This window comes from Gobius niger, assembly GCF_951799975.1.
Source record: "Gobius niger genome assembly, chromosome: 3".
Taxonomy (NCBI): Eukaryota; Metazoa; Chordata; class Actinopteri; order Gobiiformes; family Gobiidae; genus Gobius; species Gobius niger.
In genome coordinates this window covers 19,251,544-19,273,315 of record NC_136854.1, presented here as the reverse complement: position 1 = coordinate 19,273,315, position 21,772 = coordinate 19,251,544, and the positions used below count along the sequence as shown (strand labels likewise).

At 43.0% G+C, this 21,772-nt stretch overlaps 1 protein-coding gene across 9 annotated transcripts in view; it reads right to left on the bottom strand.

The window, feature by feature from the left end:
• Positions 1-21,772, bottom strand: part of lef1 (lymphoid enhancer-binding factor 1) — a 44,733-nt gene that overhangs the window by 5,693 nt on the left and 17,268 nt on the right. Inside the window, exons 4-11 of one of the 9 annotated variants that reach the window (XM_079553858.1) lie at positions 19,446-19,538; positions 14,672-14,801; positions 11,222-11,312; positions 7,872-7,991; positions 7,073-7,235; positions 6,265-6,372; positions 4,622-4,661; positions 4,159-4,202 (exon numbers count right to left, since the gene is read on the bottom strand). In XM_079553858.1, coding sequence (XP_079409984.1) covers positions 4,168-4,202; positions 4,622-4,661; positions 6,265-6,372; positions 7,073-7,235; positions 7,872-7,991; positions 11,222-11,312; positions 14,672-14,801; positions 19,446-19,538 — 780 coding nt within the window. In that variant the 3' untranslated portion in view covers positions 4,159-4,167. Of the gene's footprint in view, positions 1-4,158; positions 4,203-4,621; positions 4,671-6,264; positions 6,373-7,072; positions 7,236-7,871; positions 7,992-11,221; positions 11,313-14,671; positions 14,802-19,445; positions 19,539-21,772 lie in introns of all 9 variants that reach the window. The other 8 variants (XM_079553857.1, XM_079553856.1, XM_079553855.1 and 5 more) reach the window with 8 other exon arrangements.

The following is a 21,772-nucleotide window of genomic DNA, read 5'->3' as shown; positions in this document are numbered from 1 at the left end:
TAAACAGGTCCCGGCAGCAGTGAACCCCCCCCACCCACCCCCTATTCCTCTTCCTGCCCCGCGTCTACCTGGGGGCCCCTTTCATTCGCAGATAAGCATCTCACGCGGAGAGAGCGATTTATAAGGTCGCCCGTTCCCACCCCTTCCGACGGGACGCGGCGAGAGGGGAGGGCGTCGGATCAGGGGAGGGGGTGAGCAGGGCAAAGAAAGAGAGGAAGTGAGGAAGACATCACAAAAAAAAGAAAAAAGTGTAGAGATTGGACCCTCATACTGTTACTGCAGCTGGCCAAACCACAACACAATGGGCCCGTGACTCAATCAAAACAAATTTGAGTGTCTAGTCTAAACAATAGAGTGTTATTACTGCCTTGTCACACCAAAGCACCCAATTTATACCCCCATCTTTCTTATAAGTGCAAAATTTCACCCTGCTTCTACTTGGACACATAAAATATTGACTCTTTACTCGGTCATTCAAAGTTACGTGGTCCGCGGAAGACTTAATATACAAATAAGGGGTAAAAATCAAAACTCTACAAGCAAAACACAAACCTCGCAGTTATTTAAGGCCAGGTGTCAGCATTTTCTTTCTTTCAAACCAGAAAATTGTAATGGTCACTCACTGTTGGGTCATGACCCCTCATATGAGACCAAACAGGCCCGAAGAAATACAGGGCCTTTTAACCTCTTACCAAGTGCATTTTCTCCAGTTCAGCTTCACTCAAATCTAAAAGCTTCTCGACTGGAGAGGTTGCAGCCTATAGGCCAGAGAGTGACGCCACATTTGAAAGATGAGACCTACAAAACTGATTGGGACTTTTTTGTTGCGTTGTCGCTGCGTGTTTGTCACATTTTTGTCTTTTTTTCTCCCCCATGCTCTTTGACGCCTTTTTGTCACGCTTTCATCCTGTTTTTGTCTCTCTTTAGTCGTGTTTTTGTTACTTTTTTCACTTTATTGTTGCTTTTCTGGCACGTTTTTTTCATTCATTCCATGTGGTTGTTTCAAAAAGGGAAGATATTTCCCAACATTATAGGGCATGTGTAATTCAAAGTCTTGTTAATCCAGAACAATATTTAGGTTTCACACTATGTAAACAGTAAAATGCTAAACCACCCCCTAAGTAAAAGCAGTGTAGTAATTTTTCTTCACAGAGCAGGCTTTGTAGAATCACATAAATACTAGTTTGAGGAGGTGACCATTTCCTATTTCCTCTTCACAGAAACATTAACCGGGTGTCTCCCTGATTTATGCCCAAATATCTCACACACCTTATTTTTTTTTCTTTTTTCCACTTTTATAAACATCCTCTCATCTCTTTTAAACGACAACTAGTTTTTGCTAGTTTCTTTCCTCCAATTATCCCAGGTCACTAATAAGACGGGGTGTGGAGGCACTGGGCTGTGCCGTACTGGCCTACAGGCTTTCACAGCCAAATTGAAACTGCTCGGGAAAAGAGAGGAGCTGAATCTCGGCTAATTGCGAGCGTGGCGAGTGCGTGCGTGCGTGTGTGAGTGTGTATATGTGTGTGAAAGCAGGGGCAACGTCTGGAGTGTGTCTGAGGAAGAAGATGAGACGCGACAAATAAAGAGAAGCGGGGCATGGCTGACGGTCAGTTGACTGAGACTGGTTCAAGTTGCGAATCTCTAGGCGCAAAGTTTTGGACTTGGCCTCTTTGTCATCCACTCGTTCGCCTCGTTGTGCCTCCTCACTGCTCTGTCCTCGCTCATCAAAGTCTTCAGACAGCTGACTTCTGGCTGCACACATCAGAGGGAGCAGAAGCGGGCCACAGACACAGAGGAGAGCGCGGCCACCAGTGCTCCAACAAGGCTCCCTTTCATGTCTCCCCACCCGCTCATGTGGATATGCACTTACAAGACTTTAATAAGAGTCTTTTTTTTCCCCTTTTCTCTTTTTTTTTTTTTTTTTGGTAGGGCGACGATACGAGCCATGATTCAAAATAAACGCTATTGCTTTAAGTGGCTTGTAAAGATCTACTTTGCATGTCGACAAAGGCCCTTTCATGGAAGGTGACTCATACGCGGCAACTTTTATGACCATTCGCCAGTGTTTGCAACTCTCGGCTCTGCGCGGAACCGATTAAAAAGCCACCTTTGTCAAGCGGTGTGTCTCCCTCCCCGTGAAAGAAATGTGTGCAGCGGTTGAAATGAGAGAGCGCCTAGAGGGCATGTGTGTGTCTCGGCCAGATAACCATCTCAAAGGCTGTGAATCAGTGTGCTTAGTCAGACAAAAGACGAACAGCACGAGAGGAAGCCGGGAAACTGCGAAGCAAAATAGAGCGGAGGACTGTACTAAATGAGGGAGAGGAGTATAGTGACAAGGCCCTAATTTCAATGAGGCAGAGTAATGGTTTCTTCCAAGTGCTGCTCCACTGTGGTGGGAGGCCCAGTGTTCCACAGGTTTAAGATAACTAAGAAAACAAACAACCAGCAATGCTCAATGCTGTATGAAAACGTTACCTTTCGCATCATCTAAATAAATAATGACATCTTTGAGGGCTGTGGAACAAAGTCTGCCTCGCATTTGTAATACAATGACTGAAGGTGTTATCGTTGTCATGAACAGCAATAGCCCCAGTAGGGCTTCACTTTCTAAAAGGTAAGGAACAAACACAGTATCGTGATCACAAGCGGCCAAGAAATCGACTTGTAATTTGAAACGCATTCTTGTCCAAACACACTAGTCCGTTTCTTCACTCTCTATGTTGACATCAGTGAAGAGAAGGATACATTTCTCTGCGTTAAATGAACTCATTAGTGAATTGTCTTTTAGGTTTCACAAACACAGTAGCGACAGATGGAGTAGAGGGCAGCGAAGATGAAAAGAAAGAGACAAACGGGTTCATTTAAAAATGTTTTTGGCGTCTACACCAAGCTAACCTCAATCCAGCTCTTGGGATCTGCATAAATTGAGGGCTTGGGGAGTTGTGGCAGTATCCTTGGTATTATGCATATTAGTTTAAGGCTGTCACTGAGAATCAGCAAGGGTGTCCATCCCGCTGCGGCTAGGCGCTGCTAATTATTGGATCAGAGATAAAGTGCTTTTTAGCGCCCGCTCTTTCCACGCTTTGAAAACCCACTGTGGCCGCAAAAAAAAAAAAAAAAACTGGGGGGAAAAGAAAAGGGGCAAAGTAGGCCAATTTTGGGTTCAGAGAGAGCCACTGGGTCAGGAATCGATCAAGTGGAAAACCTTTGTCTGGTTTGGGTGATTTGGACATAAGACCAGATTTGTCACATCTGCTCGACTTTCTGTTGCCGAAGGAGAGCGGAATAACAGGATGCTGCGAGAGGAGGAAGGATGAGACGGAGATGCAAGTAAAGAAAGATTGAAATATAGAAAATAGAGCTGCCTTTGCCACACAGCTAGCAGCGCTTAATCCTTCTCTGGACGAAAAATAGGAGAGGCGTCAGCGAGGGTCTGACGAGTGATCAGGATCATATATGTCATAAATAACACCAGGGAGTGCCTTTGTTATGGAGGCATTATAGACAACCCAAAAACCCCAGAAAGCATGAAATCTTATTAAGGTATATAGCATCTCATTAAGCTGCAGCTCCAAACAAGCTGTTCCTTTTTGCGCCGCAGCCTCTCAAAGATGCACAGACAACACATGCAGTCCATATGGAGCGGCGCAGACATCTCAGCCTACATAGAGCTGCTTAAAAAAAAAAAAAAAAAAACCCGCTTTCAGATGTATTATTTAGTCCACGTTTACAAACCTGACAAGATGAGCTGTCTGATTTATCAAGCAGTTTTCTCAGACGCCCTTTTGTTTGGGTGAGTTTATAACACACACAAAAATAGGGAAATAAGCCTCAAATTGCTGACACGCCATCTGATCCCTCATCCAGCGGCACTAACCGAGCTGCGAGTGGACCGATTTGACACACGCATGCACGTCCGCACACACACACACACACACACAGCAGATCCGAGGCCCATTGTGCCGAGGTCATTGAGCAAGCTCAATCCCTCTACAGGCCTTAACACCACTGACACAATGACTATGGCGTGGTTAGGGTGGACCTTTTTAGGATTAGTCTGTGAGTACAAACTCTTAAGGCAGTGTTTAGCAGTTTTAACAGACTTGACAGAAAGTGAACCAGACCAGACAGGTAGGGGGTAGAGATTTGTCTTACCATATTTTCTCAGATGTACGCCGTTTTCATTCTCTGGCCTGTACCTGCAGAAAATTGCATCTTTTTTTAAAATACTTAAGAGATCTGGGCGGCAAGTATATATGTCTAGTAGATGTTTTTTGTTAATGGATTACAGTTGCAGAGCTGAGACTAGGCTCGAAAAAGCGCAGATAAACAAGGTCAGCAGAAAGACATACCGGAAAGCAGCAAGCAAACAAATAGAGCAAAGCCCAGAATCATAAGTAGTCGACTCTATAGAATGGACAGACTAATCCCAAAGTAGGTGTAATATGTGGAGATGGGATGTGAGGAGAGAGAGGAAAACGGTTTCATAAAAGAGCACGTGATTGTTGTGATTGAGAGTCAGGGTGGTGTGTTAAGTGAAGGTGGAATGTTAATTGGGGCATGATGGCATCAATATGGGACACACAACGAGGGAAACGGTCGTGAAAATGGTCCTTACCCGTAGCCGCTTCCTGCATCTTCTCCCTCTTCCGCTTTTTCTTCTTTCCCTAAAAATATAAAAGGGAACGCATAAAGTGTGGCTCCAGCACTCACGCTCACTAGACCACTCTGATAACCAGCTGCTGGCTGCCATGTTCACTCATCCCCTGCTGGGCATCTAACCAGCAACCCCCGGACACTCCGGACTGCAGCACCAAATGCCCCGCTGAGGACTAAACCAGGCGTTGCTTATACATAAGTGAGCATAATGTTTCCCCATGGCGGGTATAACCCAGCCTCTTGGTTTTAAGAGAGAACATCCCAACTGGAAATTGCTCCGCTGTTGTAACCGGTATGTCAGATTGCCTCACCACTACCTTTGAAGTTCCCCTTAATGACAAACATTAACATTGAGTGCAATTATAAATGTTCACTATAATTAGTCTAGTCTGGCTCAATGGCAGTGAAGAGCACCACTCTTTTCCAGTGGTAGTGGGAGTGGGTAAGGATTTATAGCTTATGCTAAATCCCCAGGGGGCAGACTATAGGTATAGATAGCAGTGTAGAGTCGTTCTAGTCAAATATGAGTAGCACTTTGGTTTCCTGCTGCAAAGTCTGCTAATCCACTTATTCATGAGCTAATCTGCCTTCTACTGCTGTGGTAGACAGGGAAGAAGAGTGACTAGAGTGGGAGAAAGGATGAGAGATGCAAAACTATAAATGCTTTGCGCTCTCTGAGCCAGTGCACCTATTCTGGGTGTTTTCAGGCATCATGCACAGCTCACATGTGTTCACTGAGGAAATTCTATCATTTCACTTTATCTTAAAGATTACCAAGTGAAAAGGCATTTGCACCCTTTTCCCATTAAGTGTGTTTGTAATACTAATCTAAAATAAGGCAGAAGCTGGGCTGACTGTCAGTGGCTGCCACTGTGTACAATATCTTTAACTGCGGCGCACATCCCTGAGAGCAGCGTGGTGCAGCTGTCTCCCTCAGCGAGGCACTTGGGCAGGAGCAGAGGAGGCACAAGGAGGAGGGAGCTGTCAGTGTCCAAGGGGAGCAGATAAACACCACAAAGCACTTCGGTGGTGGAGTGAATGTGAGTGCTGGAGCCACACTTTAACAAAAGCAGGTGCGCTCTCTCCCAAATCAACACAAACAACATTCTCAACACAGGTTTTTACAACTTCCATACACACACGCACACACTGCACAAGCAGCAAATATCAGCTATACACGCATAAAACAGGCTGCATCTTAAAATCCTCCCACATTTACAAACAGAATGGACAGCTGGGGGAGTAGAGGTGGCTGATGCTGTATGCACGATGCAGTCTCCGCAACTCACACCAACAGTTGCTTTTACATCTATCTGATATGGAACATCAAAGACTAGCATACCATTACCAGGCAATTTTCAGTCACTGCCAATAATAACGTCTATGATACTACAATCCATTTTACTCTGCATGGAAATAATAGCCAGTGTTATGAATTACACATTAGAGTGAAACAGAGGGTCTAAAATGGGCTTCATTAGCATGTAGCAGGCTTGTGCGAATAACAGTGTGCCATTATTATCTGTCATGCGGCAGCGACAAAAACAAACATCATCATACACACACGCTCGCACCTCTGCAGTCTGTTCTTTTGGTACTTACATAGTTGTCTCGAGCAGACCAGCCTGGGTACAGTTGCATGTGGAGCTGCCGTTCCTTGCGGGCTAACTCATAATACTTAGCTTGCTCTTCCCGAGATAAAGCATGCCACTGTATCAGTATGAGAAAAAAATGGCATAACATCAATGGTGTGCATTCAAAAAACCAAAACTACTTAGAGAAGTGTACTGTGTGTTTTGGTTCAGAGAAAGAGAAAGAATCAGACTTAACTTTCTGACTTTTTGTATAAAAAGGGAGGAGGATGAAAGCGAAACAAAGAAAGGGGGCAAAACATGATGAACAGATTAGCAAGTACGAGTGAGGAAGAGAGAGGAAAGAACTTTGATTTCATATCAAAACACTGGTTCCAATTTAGCTGTTCCTTTTATTCAAACTATGTCAGCGAGCAATTACTCTGTGGAGACCACAAACTAGGCTTTGCTGTGGCTGGCTGCCTCAAACCGCCCGCTCAGTTCGTTAAGGCTTTTAACATGGTTCTGTGGTTCCACTCTTTTCCCAATCCTCAAAAGGAACAAATTTTGTCATTTTCAACCGTGCCATTATCCAGGCATGTTTTATTAAAACCAATCTGATTAAATGTCATTTAGCTATGCAGTCTGGATCAGTGATGCTGCATGAGAACTAAGTGGCTGGCGTCATCATTATGACAATGATCACAAGTTGTTCAGAGAAGGGAGGATGATAAGAGAAAGGGATCTTTGTACTTTCTGAACTAATTGGTCTTGGAAAGGTGACTATTTGGAGCATGTGTGTTGTGATGTTTTAGTGATACACAAACTGTGTGACCTACCCTCCGTCCTAAGATCTGATTGATGGCAGCGCTTTCTTTTAGCGTGCACTCTGCAACCACATTGGCACGCATCTCTTTCATGTATAGCATGAAGGCGTTTAGCGGCTTCTTGATGTGCGGTCTTTTGGGCTCCTGCTCCTTTCTCTGGTCATGCTGGGATTTCCTGCACATGAAAGAACAGTTCCAGAAGAGTTAACAGAAGAAGAACCAAATGAGAAAATGGGCAAAAGCAAGGCGGAATTTGTGGTGCCGTGATGGCGACAAACACACAAGGGTCTGGTTGCTCTTGGCCAATAGAGCGGCAGCGTGAGAGGGATTGCCACGCCAAGGGCCCCTGTCCCAGCTCTTTAATCATGTGCAGTTGCACAGTCATGCGGAGAGATTACTTCACCAGTAATGGCAACCAAACCTTCACCTCCACGGTGCAATTGCTGTGAACTACTTCTAACCTACTTTCTAATAACCTGTTTAATACTTACAGTGTTGATATGCGTATGGGTGATGAATTCAAATCAGAGATAACCACTTCAGGGTGCGCTTTACACACACTTGAAGAGTATTGCTCGTCCTAATACTAATCTAGGATGGATATCTGTTGCTGGCTAAGTGTGTTGTGCTCCCTGAGGCCAAATGAGGCGCAGGCTCCTTATCAGTGCAGTGCGGGCCCTAGCTGCTTATCGCTCGCATCAAGGAGCCGGGAACAGGCCTCTGAACGGGCGAGTTTGTACCAGCGAGGCCTACTAGTGGTGGAACACGCTGCACTACACTCATGATACAGCTGTGATGAGGCAGGACTTACATGTGCATGATGTCCGTTTCATGGGGAGGTTCGTGTTTAATCTGTGGGTTGACAATGGCCGGGTGGGGGATCCCTGTGGCTTGAGGACCAGGGGGGCCGGGAACCATGTGGTGAGAGAACCTGTGACGAGCAGCAGACATGGGCTTTGATTAGATATCCGCAGGACAGTTGTTGTCACTTTTGCTTGATAGCAGGTTTGTAGATTTCTATAGTTAAACTGCAGGGTTAACAGGTGTTATAAGACAAGATATGTTGGTGTTTGTTGTAAAGCAGGGGTGTCCAGGGCCACATACTGAAGTGTATGTAGTGTGGAGGGTCAAAGATTGGTGGTCAGTGCAGTGAAACCTTCACCCCGGTGCATTTAAGAGAGGTTTAAACTATGCACCACACTTTTATTTTGGCTTGGAACTATAATGCCAGCTCTGTCTCACAATAAAATATTTTCTTAAAGATTTTATTTGGGTGGAATAATGAAACTTAGAGTTAAAAGTTCTATCTCTAGAGATGTGTGACAATTAAACAAGAAGTCTGAGGGCCTCATTTGGCCCCCAAGCCACACTTTGTACACCACTGTTGTAAAGCTTAAAGAAATGCAGTCTTTGCAAATTGCTTATTGAAACCATTCAAATTGCTATTTCATTTTGATTGCATTTAATTGTGCACATAAAGTCAGAGTAAATAACTCTGCCATCAGACTCATGAACACTAAATAACTCTGCAATCAGACTCATGAACATTAAATAACTCTGTAATCAGACTCATGAACATCAAATAACTGCCATCAGACTCATGAACATCAAATAACTCTGCAATCAGACTCATGAACACTAAATAACTCTTCAATCAGACTCATGAACACTAAATAACTCTGCAATCAGACTCATGAACATCAAATAACTTTGCAATCAGACTCATGAACACTAAATAACTCTGCCATCAGACTCATGAACATCAAATAACTTTGCAATCAGACTCATGAACACCAAATAACTCTGCAATCAGACTCATGAACACTAAATAACTCTGCAATCAGACTCATGAACATCAAATAACTTTGCAATCAGACTCATGAACATCAAATAACTCTGCAATCAGACTCATGAACACTAAATAACTCTGCCATCAGACTCATGAACATCAAATAACTTTGCAATCAGACTCATGAACACTAAATAACTCTGCAATCAGACTCATGAACACTAAATAACTCTGCAATCAGACTCATGAACACTAAATAACTCTGCAATCAGACTCATGAACATTAAATAACTCTGCAATCAGACTCATGAACATTAAATAACTCTGCAATCAGACTCATGAACATTAAAAAACTCTGCAATCAGACTCATGAACATTAAATAACTTTGCAATCAGACTCATGAACACTAAATAACTCTGCCATCAGACTCATGAACATTAAATAACTCTGCAATCAGACTCATGAACATTAAATAACTTTGCAATCAGACTCATGAACATTAAATAACTTTGCAATCAGACTCATGAACATTAAATAACTTTGCAATCAGACTCATGAACATTAAATAACTTTGCAATCAGACTCATGAACACTAAATAACTCTGCAATCAGACTCATGAACACTAAATAACTCTGCAATCAGACTCATGAACACTAAATAACTCCGCCATCAGTCTCATGAACATTAAATAACTCTGCCATCAGACTCATGAACATTAAAGAACTCTGCCATCAGACTCATGAATACTGAATAACTGCAATCAGACTCATGAACACTAAATAACTCTGCAATCAGACTCATGAACATTAAATAACTTTGTAATCAGACTCATGAACACTAAATAACTCTGTCATCAGACTCATGAACACTAAATAACTGCCATCAGACTCATGAAGATGAAATAACTTTGCAATCAGGCTCATGAACAGTAAATGACCTGTTACCTATCATTTGTTATATTTTCTCTATGCGGTTATTAACCTCACATCTGCTGCTTTTTGTACGTTTGTAAATCTACCATTCACAGTGCTGTTTGTTGGGACATGTATATTGTGAATTTTATTTCTTGTTTATTTTATCCTATTTTCTACTATTTTTGCATGCCCTGATAGACTTTATTTTATTATTGGTTTATGTTACATGTTTTCTAGTTTGTGAGTGTACCTTCGCTGACAATAGCAATAAAACCTATTGTGATTCTGGTTAAACAAATGTATGTATGTATGTATGTATGTATGGCAAGGCTCTAAAGAGGTGAATGTTGTCATTATGGAATCCAGCTGGGCGTTTTAAATCTCGTTTTATCAGCCTCTTTCCTGTAAACCAGTGTCGGAAACAAGACCACATGAAAATTACATCCTAAAACACTTCAAAATTCCAAATGAAGCGTGTTTATACAGTTGTGAAGCCTTCCGTTGTTGCGTTTTACACTTAGGCTCATTAGGAGGGGTGGGCGTGTTTGTTTGTATTTTCTGACACTATTAGAAAGCTGAAAGGAGAGGCAGATACAGTATAGTATACTGTATGGAAATACTTTGACTGTTAAGCGCTTTTTACTAATTACCTGTCATCAATCCTTCTGTGACTCGGCTTTCCACTCTGCTCCACTTAGTATGTTTGTTTAAATAGGCACCTCATCAGCCAGTGGTTTTGTGTTTCCATTTACTGGTTAGGTTTACTCTCAAATTTTCTTGGATGTGAATGATTCCTATGAACTCAACTGTTAGACAATAGGATTTAGAACTCGAAGTATATGCACAGAATAGATTGTTTTTGTACACATATTTAACAGGTGACTGAGCTGATTCTGCACATGACTGAATAGTGATGATGGAAGAAGACCAGGCATGTTGAGAGGAGGTCCATTGGGACATTGGGACTCGGGCTGGTCGATGATAGAAAATGTAATAATCATGATTAGGATTGGGTTCGTCAGAAAAAAATTAAGTCCACTTGAATTGTTTATAAAGCAAGAAGACAGAATTAACCACTTAGATAACTGCAGAATTTGCACCGTTTTAAGTTAGAGTTAATATTTTTTTCTATGTTAATTTGGTAATCAGCTAGTGTAATAATTGTATTTGAATTTTGATTTATTACACACCCCATACAGTGACTATTCCAAAGAAGCAGCAGTAAAATAATTCAATAGAGGACTGACTGGAAGTGAGAGGTGCTTTGATGGGGGTTAAATAGCCACATGATTATGCAGCGCCATGAACACTGTGATGTGCTTGAAATGTGCTGGGCACACAGAGAAGTCATGTGTCTGAGGCCACATCAGCACAGCAGGAGGAGCCAAAGGCAGGCGTCCGTTCTGGACACCGCGGCAAAATAACACTCAATGACCGAGTCCTGTGTCTAACTCACCATCCCAGCGGAGGTGTGATGGGGCCCACTCCTCCAGGAGACAGGGAGTAGAAGTTAGGCATGTCTGGTCCTGGGTGATGCCTGGGCATTCCTACAGACAACAGCATGATTAACACTCAATATCAACAGGACACTGTGATCCATAAGCAATCAACATTGAAACAACATGGAACATTCACCACAAACAGAAGCACAGATTTTCTTCTAAAAAATTTGAAGCAAATCATAAAAACACACTTGGACTCCATGATCACAGTAATAATAATAATGATGATAATAATATACTTATGCTTAAATAACGCTTTTCCAGATGCTCAAAGTCGCTTTACAATTTTGTGCATTATTCATTCATACCGTACTCAGTGGTGGTAAGCTACTAGTATAGCCACAGCCGCCCTGAGGTAGACTGACAGAAACGAGGCTGCCAATCTGCAGCATTAACTCCTCTGACCACATTAAAGTACCAACCAGGCCCTACCCTGCTGAGCTTCTGAGATCTGTCGGGATCGGGCATAGGAAAGGTGGTCTGGAGGTATGGCAGTATGGGCATGAGTGAGACTGTTGTTTTACTTTATATACACTGCATAAGGCACCATTTACAGATTGCGGTCAAGTTGATTAAATAGCATTTTATCCAAAAAATTGTGATTAAATATTGTATCTATATTTCTGAATATAACAGAAACTAGTAAGACGGTAGCAGCAGCAGTCACACCCAGAGTTAGCCGTCTCTCTCAGTTTTATTGAATATGCATAAGATCATCCCAAAATGTAACCTTTGACCTCACATTATCATCAAACTAAATCATTTTTCTGCCACACCAGATTCAGCGCACTTCAAGATGACTTTCCTTTGTCGCAGCGGCTGCAGCTCTCCCATGAGATTGACTTCGATGGATCTACTAAGCCTTATCTTGGGTTTCAAGGTCAGGATATCAACTGTATTAAAAGGTGTAGGCCCAAATCTGTCGTGTCTCCTTATTGTCATTTTTATTCAATAAGCATTTCTATGATGTAAGGTTTACTGATATCCACAAATTCACAGGATTGGGGAATATCTTTTAGCGTGTGCTTTCAATCACATGCACACAAAGCAAACAGGCCAAATGCCTCCAGATTAGCCTCATGGTCTAATCCCTGTCGGAGCCAGACTCTGTATCTTTCCTCTGCCTCTCTTCTCCCCGGGCTGCGGTCTAAAAAGGCCTCCCTCCTCTGAGAAGCGGGCCGTGCGGGGGGCTTATATCTCCAAAGCCAATGTTGCGACGCAGGATTCACAGCGTAGCACACTACCCCCTGCCCACTAATCCAGCCCGCGCACTCCTTAGGGCCCTCCTGGGGGCGCGAGCAAAGGAGGCAAAGGGCGAGGCGGCGAGGGAGGAGGAGAGAGCCCCAGCATGTTAACCTTGTGTCACTCCAAACCCTGAGGTGTCTATAATAATACGCTCTCTTGTTTTGCACTTTCCCGTTAGCCCCAAACAAAAACATAAAAAACATGCTGCATTTTCATGACCACTGCTATGGTACAAAAACTACAAAACAAATCATTCCACTTTACCAGAAATAAAAAATAATAATGCAATATAAAGTAGCTGGTTGCACAGTATATCTCAATCATTGAATATTGTCACAGCAAAATGCAAGACAATTATCGACTATCATTTGTTTGTTGTCATATCAAGCAGTCCTATAGTAAAGATCATTTAAAATATGCAGAGGCCCCCTGCCTGACCTTCTGCGGTGTGTTGCGGCCCTGTGCATATTAAAGCCCATAATGAGAAAATCCATGATTATTTTTATAATTAACAAGCAGATCAAAGTCTGAGCCCGCTAAGGAAAGAAAAGCCGCCATTGGTCGATACCAGAGAGCGAGCGAGAGAGGGAAACAGGGAGAGAGGTACGGCAAGAAAGGGCGCAAGTGAGATTTGGTTTTAAGCATCTTCAGCTTAGCTCTTCTCGGCTGTACACACATGAACAAGCCTGGGGAAATCATTTACACGTAATTCTGCAACTGGATCGTTTGGACATGGATTTTATTGGACTGCCAGTGCAATGTAGTTAGGCAAAAACACCTCCAGGGGAGCTCTTTGCAAAAAAAAAAAAAAACAACCAAAAAAAAAAACGCACAGGATCTTTAAAGGCTAGTGATATAAATGAGAGATTAATAGGAGGGTTTTACCTTGTCATTTGCACAACATAACAACACATTCTGTAATCAGACTTATGCAGTTTATTAATTACTCAATTCCTTGTCAACATAATGCTTTCACAGGAAATATATTCATCTCAGTGTGTCTTTTCTTTGATTTGGCTTGGCATATGTGGAGCAGTTTCGTCACATGTCCCACTCCCTTCATCTGTCATGCCATGTCGTCTGCTGCTCTGTTCTGCAATGTTATTTATATCTGCTCCTTCAGAACCTCTACAGCCTCATCTTCCTCATCGCCCTCATCATTGCCTACAAGCCATCTGATGCCTCTGTTTTTTTTTTCTTTTTGACTGGCAGCTGCCATAGATAAGAGAGTCAGGAAAAAGATACATTGATGTGATGGTCGTTCTGTTTTTGTTTGCAATTTTAGACTGATATAAATGTGCGAACAAGAAACAGCACAACAGTGGAGCTGACAAGACAAAGGACAGCTTTTTGCACGGAAAAATATGTGTGACAAAGTGTGCATGTGTCAAAAGTGAAGCACCAGTCCTACGCTGACTTTGGATGATTTCAGATACTGATGGCTGGGTTTGTTAAAAGGTGCCTGAATGATAATGATAAAAATGGTATTGGAAACGGGTCCCAGTTCTTAACTAAGTTGTCTGATAGACGTTAAGGCAGCACTAAAAAGAATTACTTTGTTTCAGCTTCAAAATATATTCATTTGTATGTCTATTGTCTATTTTGAGGTTGTTGTTTTTTATTAAGCTTTTATGTGCTCGGTTCAGGTGGGGGTTAAGAGGTTAAAGACAATCCACATTAAAACAAGCCTTTGTTTTGAAAACCAACAGACCCCAAAGATTCGGCTCCCATTAAAGAGCCATGAATCCCATCGCAGAAATATGGAGGGCCCACGTCTATTAAGTGGGAAGCTGCCAAAATCTCCAGCTGTGCAGCCCATCCGAGCGCTCCTCTGCAGCTGTCAGAGAGGGGCTCGATGCTGTTAGCGAGTTAGCGAGCGAGCGGCGAGGAGAGGAGAGGGGCGCGTGGGGAAGAGGGCAGCCGAGCTAAACACACCGTCCCAGAGGCAGCTCCAAATGAGTTCATCTTCGGAGCAGAGAGAAGAATGACTTCACTGCGACACACTCCACAGTGCGGCGGACGCAGCCAAACGCTCGGCAAGTTGCCACGATTATTGTCCCTGAGAGCTAATTGCGTGTAGACTAGCTTTAAAAGGCGGCTGATCGTTGTATTTTAATTCTAAATCTGTATTATTGTGTTTTGTGTTTGTCCGACATTACCTTTGTTGTTAACATCTTGCGGGTGATGGCCAGAATGGGAGCCCGGGGCGAAGTGCTCGTCGCTGTAAGTGATCAGTGGCGTGAGGGGGTGGACTGCATGGGACGGCTGCACCACTGGGACTTTGTTGGACTACGGAAAGAGAGGGGGGAAAAAACAAGCGACATTAAGCACACGCTTCAGCTACATTGGTCTTCATGCAACATGACTCTGTTCCCGGTCACATGGTGCGGCGACAGGTACCACACAGTACGGGTGGTCTGTTGCTAATTTTTGCTCGGATAAAGATTTACACTTAATTACGTTTCTACTTGACGTTTTAGGCTTTTGTTTCGATAGACACAATCATAATTAACCCACCCTTCAAAAAGGTAAGAGAAAAAGAAGCCAAAGTGATGTACAGGCCGGGAGCAGAAGAGAGAAAGCCACAGAGCACAGAGTGGGAGAGAGAGACCGGTTGGTTGGTAGAGTAGAGCAGAGGTCTTAGGCGCGAGATCAAAGGCAGTCATTAGCTGGTGAATAAGGGGAGTTCATTACAGCGCAAGAGTCGGGGGAAGGAGGGATGAGGGATGGAGGAGGAGGGGTGGCTATAGAGTTAGAGCACAAGTGAGACAGATGTCTGTAGCGCCACAGCTAATCACGTCAACAGTGGTCCTTATCTACCACTGGCTTGCAGACCTGTTTTTCCAAAATTCAACAAGAGACGCAAACAGACCCAAAAGAATGACTCAGCCAAAAGAGGTGTTCGGATGTGTGGGAAGGCTAAGCCATGCTAAATCAAAACATCACCAACTAAACGCTCAAAACTAACTATTGTACTGTTGTAACCAAATTGTCTTTTGATGACATCGAGTAAACGCGTACAACTCAGCGGACCGGTGCTTGAGTTAGCCTGAGCTGTGCCAATGTGGCATTCCTTTAGTGCTAAGTAGTGAATCTGTGCCTCTCCCCCTGGACACACTGGTGACTGGAATGTCTGTGTTTCCCTGAACCTAGCAGAGACTGGCACCACTTTCAACTTCACGGCCCGACCTCCCCTTACCTTCTGGGAACGTTCAAACAGGGAACACTCAGCTCGAAGTGTGAGAGGCCCAATGGTTTCCAACCACATGAAGCATCCAAAGCAGACAAATCGCACCTCAGGCTGATTCTTACACAGGGCCTCTCTTGATATGCAGTGCAAGCACATTTTACACAGTTTTGAGATATCACTGTGAGGAGAAACGAACTCCTTTAGGGTTTTATATGGAGCCAGGACGTTGTGCTTGTAAGTGATAGGCACATCTGATATCAAATCAACCGTTCTACAGTGCAATATCACGTGACATGTTTTGTCGATCCGTGATCCAGGTCGAACATTGAGCTCTTCCAAACATATGACTCTGGCCAAAATCAAAGCTGAAAACCAGAGGAGACCGGGCATTTGCCTCAGCGGCTCCAAGACTCTTAAAATGGCCCAGTCAATTCATGTTTTTGAAACTCATCTTTTTGTGCTGGCCTTCAGCACAAGTTGAGCAGGTCTTACTGATCATTATTGTTTCAATTTGTATTTTGTCATTGTTTTTTTACTCATTAATAACACTTCATAATGTTTGTTGTACTTTGGGCAGATGTAGCTGTTTTAAAAGTGCCATATAAATAAAGTTGACATTGACATTGACACTGCTTTTGACACTGACACCTCTGAAGAAGGTCACAGTTTTATTGCCATTGCCACACATAACTTATATAAAAATAAACTATAATAACTTTAAAACTAGCCAAAACTATCAGGTATGAAATGTAATATGCACAGAACATATTAGCATCATTACAAGAAGACCTAGTGAACCTAACTGGACAGTCAAATCAACAGTGTTTACTGTAGCTGTGTTAAACTTGTACCGTGTAAAGGGTTCCGAAGAAAAAAAATATCTAATGTTTAATATGTTTATTTGGACCATCCCTTTTCATAAATGCATATATACATGAGATTGTTGTGCACACACACATGCACTTCCATCCAAGTGCCAACACCTAAATCTAAGCAACGCAAAAGCACTACATTTGTTCTATATAATAATAATAATAATAATGCATTGGTTTTATATAGCGCTTTTCCGGACACTCAAAGACGCTTTACATTGTACATATAAATATATGGGTGTACCTCGCTCCAATTACTATGTAAAAAGTGAAACAAAAGAAAAAACAACTCATAAAGCAAATCCAAATCCCTACATGTCCCACCTGCCCCTGCGCCCCATGCTCTCCCCTAGACTAATATCCCCTGAGAAAAGACCAGTGAGAACCCTTGCTTGACAGGGGTCAAAGGAGTGAGAAGTGATGGAATAATCTGAGTGTGGGAGTGTCAGAGCTCCAATCATAGGCTTAATAGTCCCACTAACCATAAAGGAGGGCACTCCAGGCCTTAGGACATGCCCATACCATGGGCTAAACCACAGAACACTCGCCTCTATTTTTTACGCCTCTCACTCACATTAGTTATCTTCTGGGAATAAAACAGTAGCCTGGAGCACAATCAGTTTAGCTCATGATTTTCTGCCATGTGGTTAAACACAGTTGCCCAATGTTCATTGACGATTGTGCACTTCTTTTTGTATGCAGCTTCAAAATTACTAAAATATAAATATTTTCAATCTAAACTGTCACTTCATGGGGAGACTAAATGAGGGATAGAATATCCAAGCAACACAAATTATAATTTCCAAATTCAAAATCTTCATTGTTACTTCACATTCGGAGCACAGTGAATTCCTGTGTTAAACGTCTGACACTCCACTACAGTTTACTGACGAATAGCTAAAGACTAAACTCACAACAAAGACGGCACATTTAACCCAGTCACACTCATCTTTCGCCTGAGCCATAGCGTCACCATGGATGTCAGCCATATTGGAGTTCTCTTTTTATTGTAGAGGAGAAATAATAGGCTTAGAATATTCCTATTCATACTCGCAGGGAGAACGAAAGAGGAGAGGCAGTGTGGATTGAAATGAAAACGTTCCATTTGGAATTTTATATCCAGGCTTGGCCAGCCTTTTTAAAGAACCTTTCAGATGTGGTTTTAAGAGAAATTCATTGTGTGGAACTGCAGCTGGCAGGGAGCCCTTCATGATGGAGGCACTCCAGTATGTTTCAACATAGTAACTTGGCACCGCATCTGTTTTTGGGGGTGGGGGAAAGAAAACACTTTTTTTCTCACAATATTTTACAACATGCCACACTCCCTCTGAGTTTGTGTACTCCCTGGCACTTAAACCGCAATATAGAATATGTTCTCTTATGTGTGGATTTTTAGTATCCTCCCCCCTTCACAGCAAGCCTTTTGTACACCACTCAATTATACCACTTCTGCCAAGTGGAAAGGGAAAAAAGAGGAAAGCGGGAATTTTATAATAATCACTTCCCACTTCTGTAATTTATATGCAATGAGGGCTGTGTGTGCCTGCAGCTACAATCCAGTGCACAGAAATCATGTAAGGTGTTTCACAAACAGCTGGGGAGACAGGAGCTCAAGTGGTGGCTATGGATTCCCATGCTGCTAAATCTTTTCTCTGAGAAGCCCTTCTCACCTCCTCTCATCCAAAGCCTGACCTTTTGAACCTTACAAGGATTTGCACTCTGGAGACTGGACATGCACTACAGTCACACAGTCACACAGTTCAGATTCTTCCATCGTGTTCAAAAGAAGAAGACTCCTCAAAAGAGCTGTTTCTGCATGTTAGGAACACAGTGCTGGACTTAAACCAGAATAGGTGTGGCCCATGTTAAAATGCTCAGAGTCCTGCTCAGACAAGGTGTTCACACTCAGGTGTGTTTGAGTGGAGCCTTTTCACAACAAAAGTGAGCAAACACACTGGTGTTGTGCCTTTACTCAGCGTTATGTAAAAGTGGCTTCCCCCTCCCTTTTAACCAAAACCAGGGAGACCAACCTAAGGAAGCTTAAATAAATAACCAATTACCATTTGCAGAAAGGGTTGAACCCCAGCAGCTTGGAGTGGCATGCTAAAAATGGAATGTTTCATTGGCAGAATGGCCCCTTGGCCAGGGGGCTTAATGTAACGAAACCCAATTAATGGAGAAGAAAGCCGAGCCAGCAGCAAGCGAAGCAGCGCCACGCGCCTGGGGTAATGAGACGTACAAGCGGAGCCAACCACAGGGACAGAAGTGAAGGAGGCTATGAATAACAGGAAAGCCTGCCCTGGAGAGAAATTTACATCTGTGAAGAAGGATCTCTCTCGTGCTTAAATTCAATCATGAATACTGCTTTGGACTTGTGTACAGAAGTTAGACCGGGGAACCAAACTCATTTTGGGTCGCGAGCCGATATTCAGCAATCAAGGCGGGTTACAGGTCACATATTGCTTCACAGTGTTATCAGCGAAGCAATGTTTTTGTGTTTTGCTCCGTTAGACACATTTAGTCCATTTCTCTTAGTTCTTCTACTAGATTCTCAAAGCCGATCCCGGTACTGGGAGCACAATTGGTGCTGACGATCCTGACGGTCTTTTCTCGCTGTGGGAGAGCTGGAGACAGCTTTCCCACAGCAAGGCATTGGAAAGTGAGGGCCAGACTCCTTGTGTGCCATATCAATAGCATCCCTGAGCTCGACAGACTATTTATTACTTGTTTATTTGGCCAGGAAAGTTCCAGTTAATGAACAAACACATCATGTAAACACACCAAGTCATTGGGTTATTCATATCTTTTGGAAGTCTCTTGCCCATAAACAAGACAGTGTGCACTGTCTGAAGCTGTGATCAAGACACCAACCTTTGGACAAGTGAGCCAACGCTCTGCCACATGTACTGCCACCTCTGTGTCAGTCAGGTCAGATGGTGGTGTTGTCCAAGGACACATTTGTATCTGAAATACGTAGAATTAGGACATGTGAAATAATAAAACGCATACAGTTGTTAACATAACAGAGAATGAATCACAGAATTACTAATACAGATTCTATAATGTCTAAAAAAGAACCACTAACAGCCAAGTGTCTGTCACAGAAACCTCAACACAACAACAAGGTGGATTAGGCATCATCCTTCTGTTGGCATGAAGAGTGTGCTCCGAGCAAACCAATCACGCTAACTCTGTCAGTGACAAACTCAACATGAACTAAATAATGTGTGTGAAATATGCCTGCCCCAGATGAAAAGACTTAAATGCGCTTTTTTGAAGTGTTCAAGTCTTAATTTTGCCATGTTGCAGTATTTTAAAAGCAGGGGTAAGTTATGGAACATAATCAATGATCCACTTTCTATTTCAAATTAAATGGCATTATTTCTCACACCTTACAAGATCCATAGAGGAAACGTGGCAAGTTTGGCAGCAGTAGACAGTACTCGAACTGCAGCGCAAGATGATGCATTAGGTGACAGTATAGGCTGAGAATGGGTATGGGAGGTGTGTTGGGGGTGTGACTGAGCTCTGGCAGGGCCTGGGGCGGACGGCAGGATGTTCACCTTGCGGCGGGGCATGGGGCTCATTATCACAGCAGGACCTGGTCACATCAAAGGGCTGAGGAAAGGGCAAACATTCTGCTCAAGTGCCACTGTCAGCAGGGCTTCAAGCACACACACAAAAACACACACACACAAAAGGCCGACCGCACACTCTTCTCAAGACCCACCAGGCCTTCACACCCCCACAGTGAACACGCTGCTCTCTCTATCACCACCTTCGATGTGACAGATGAACTACAAAAGTATATTGCACTGAATGTATTTGATTGCATTATCTAACAAGAATGAGGTATATGCCGAAACTCAAAAGACTTTGAAAGTGATAATGTCCTGGGTGAAAGAATTCACACAAATATTTGTCCATATTTTATTGCCAACAATTTGCTGTGGCTGTTAGTGAATGTCTAACCCAAGTTGTTCCTTTAGTACTATACCAACCTTACCATTTGGAAACATAACCTTAAAAATGTGTTGCCACAGAAACCACTGCACATGGTCAGATGAGTGTTTTTAGAGTACTCAGAAACCAGGAACAGCATTGCATTATTGAAGCCACATTTTTTATGTTAGTAATAAATCAGAACTTGTTTAGTGTATCAGTGGAACTGTCCTGCTGCTGCAGATAAACAAATGAAGAGCAGTTTTTTTGCAAGATAACATTTCACAGAGAGCCTGTACACACCAGTTGAATCGCTCCCTGCCAACTTTGCCTACAACTACCTGTGGGTGCAGGATTCAAACAGAGCTCTGCACTAAAATTACACAATTTAGTCACGTTAGCTTTTGAAACATTTTATAAGCGTTTTTTTTTCCTCCAATATTATTATTTCCACAATGTACTTTTTCAGAACTATAGCCACCCTACCAACTGCATGTTTGATCGTTAACAACCAGCATGGTCTGACTCTGCTCAGTGGCTGGCAGCATTCACATCCATGATAACGTCTATATTCAAGAAAAACCTGATGAAATGTATACAAATAAAACTGCAGCACAAGCTAACTGCTGCTAAGGTGCAGAAACCTAGCCAATGCACAAAGGCAGAAGCGGAGAGAAAAGGCGAGTATAGAATAGAGAAAAAGTGCTGATGAGTTGCCTCATGCTGAAGCTTGAGATTCGTTGAACAAGAGCGGATTTGCCTGCTACACCTAGATAGTGTTCCCCCTCAGCTTCTAGCCAGGTATTCTGGGCATGAATGGCTGTCAGTTTGGATTTGGGAGCTCAGTGCTGAGGGGTAAAATAGAGTCTAGTGGGGGTCTTTGTCTGCCTCTACCTGTGGGGATGGCAGCTCAAGACAGCACTACCCCTCGCTAAGACCTAGCTAGCTGCAACGCAGCATTACATGTACACTGACGGTTGTTTTTAGCATGACAGGCTAGCCAGCGAAGCCTAGATGATGACAGAAGTCAGACTGATGCTGTGTTTGTGGGGAAGGTTTTCAAAGGCGTACGGATGAGCGATGAGGAAGGGGAGGTGATTTGAATGAGATGTGCTTCTGCCTGAGCTGTGAGTATTGACCTACTTTTCCTCCTGTATCAGACACATGCACACCCACCCGCCCAATGCAAGAATAGAAAGTATGAAAATCATTCATGGCTGGAAATAAATTATGAAAGTTAATTCTGTCAATGTGCA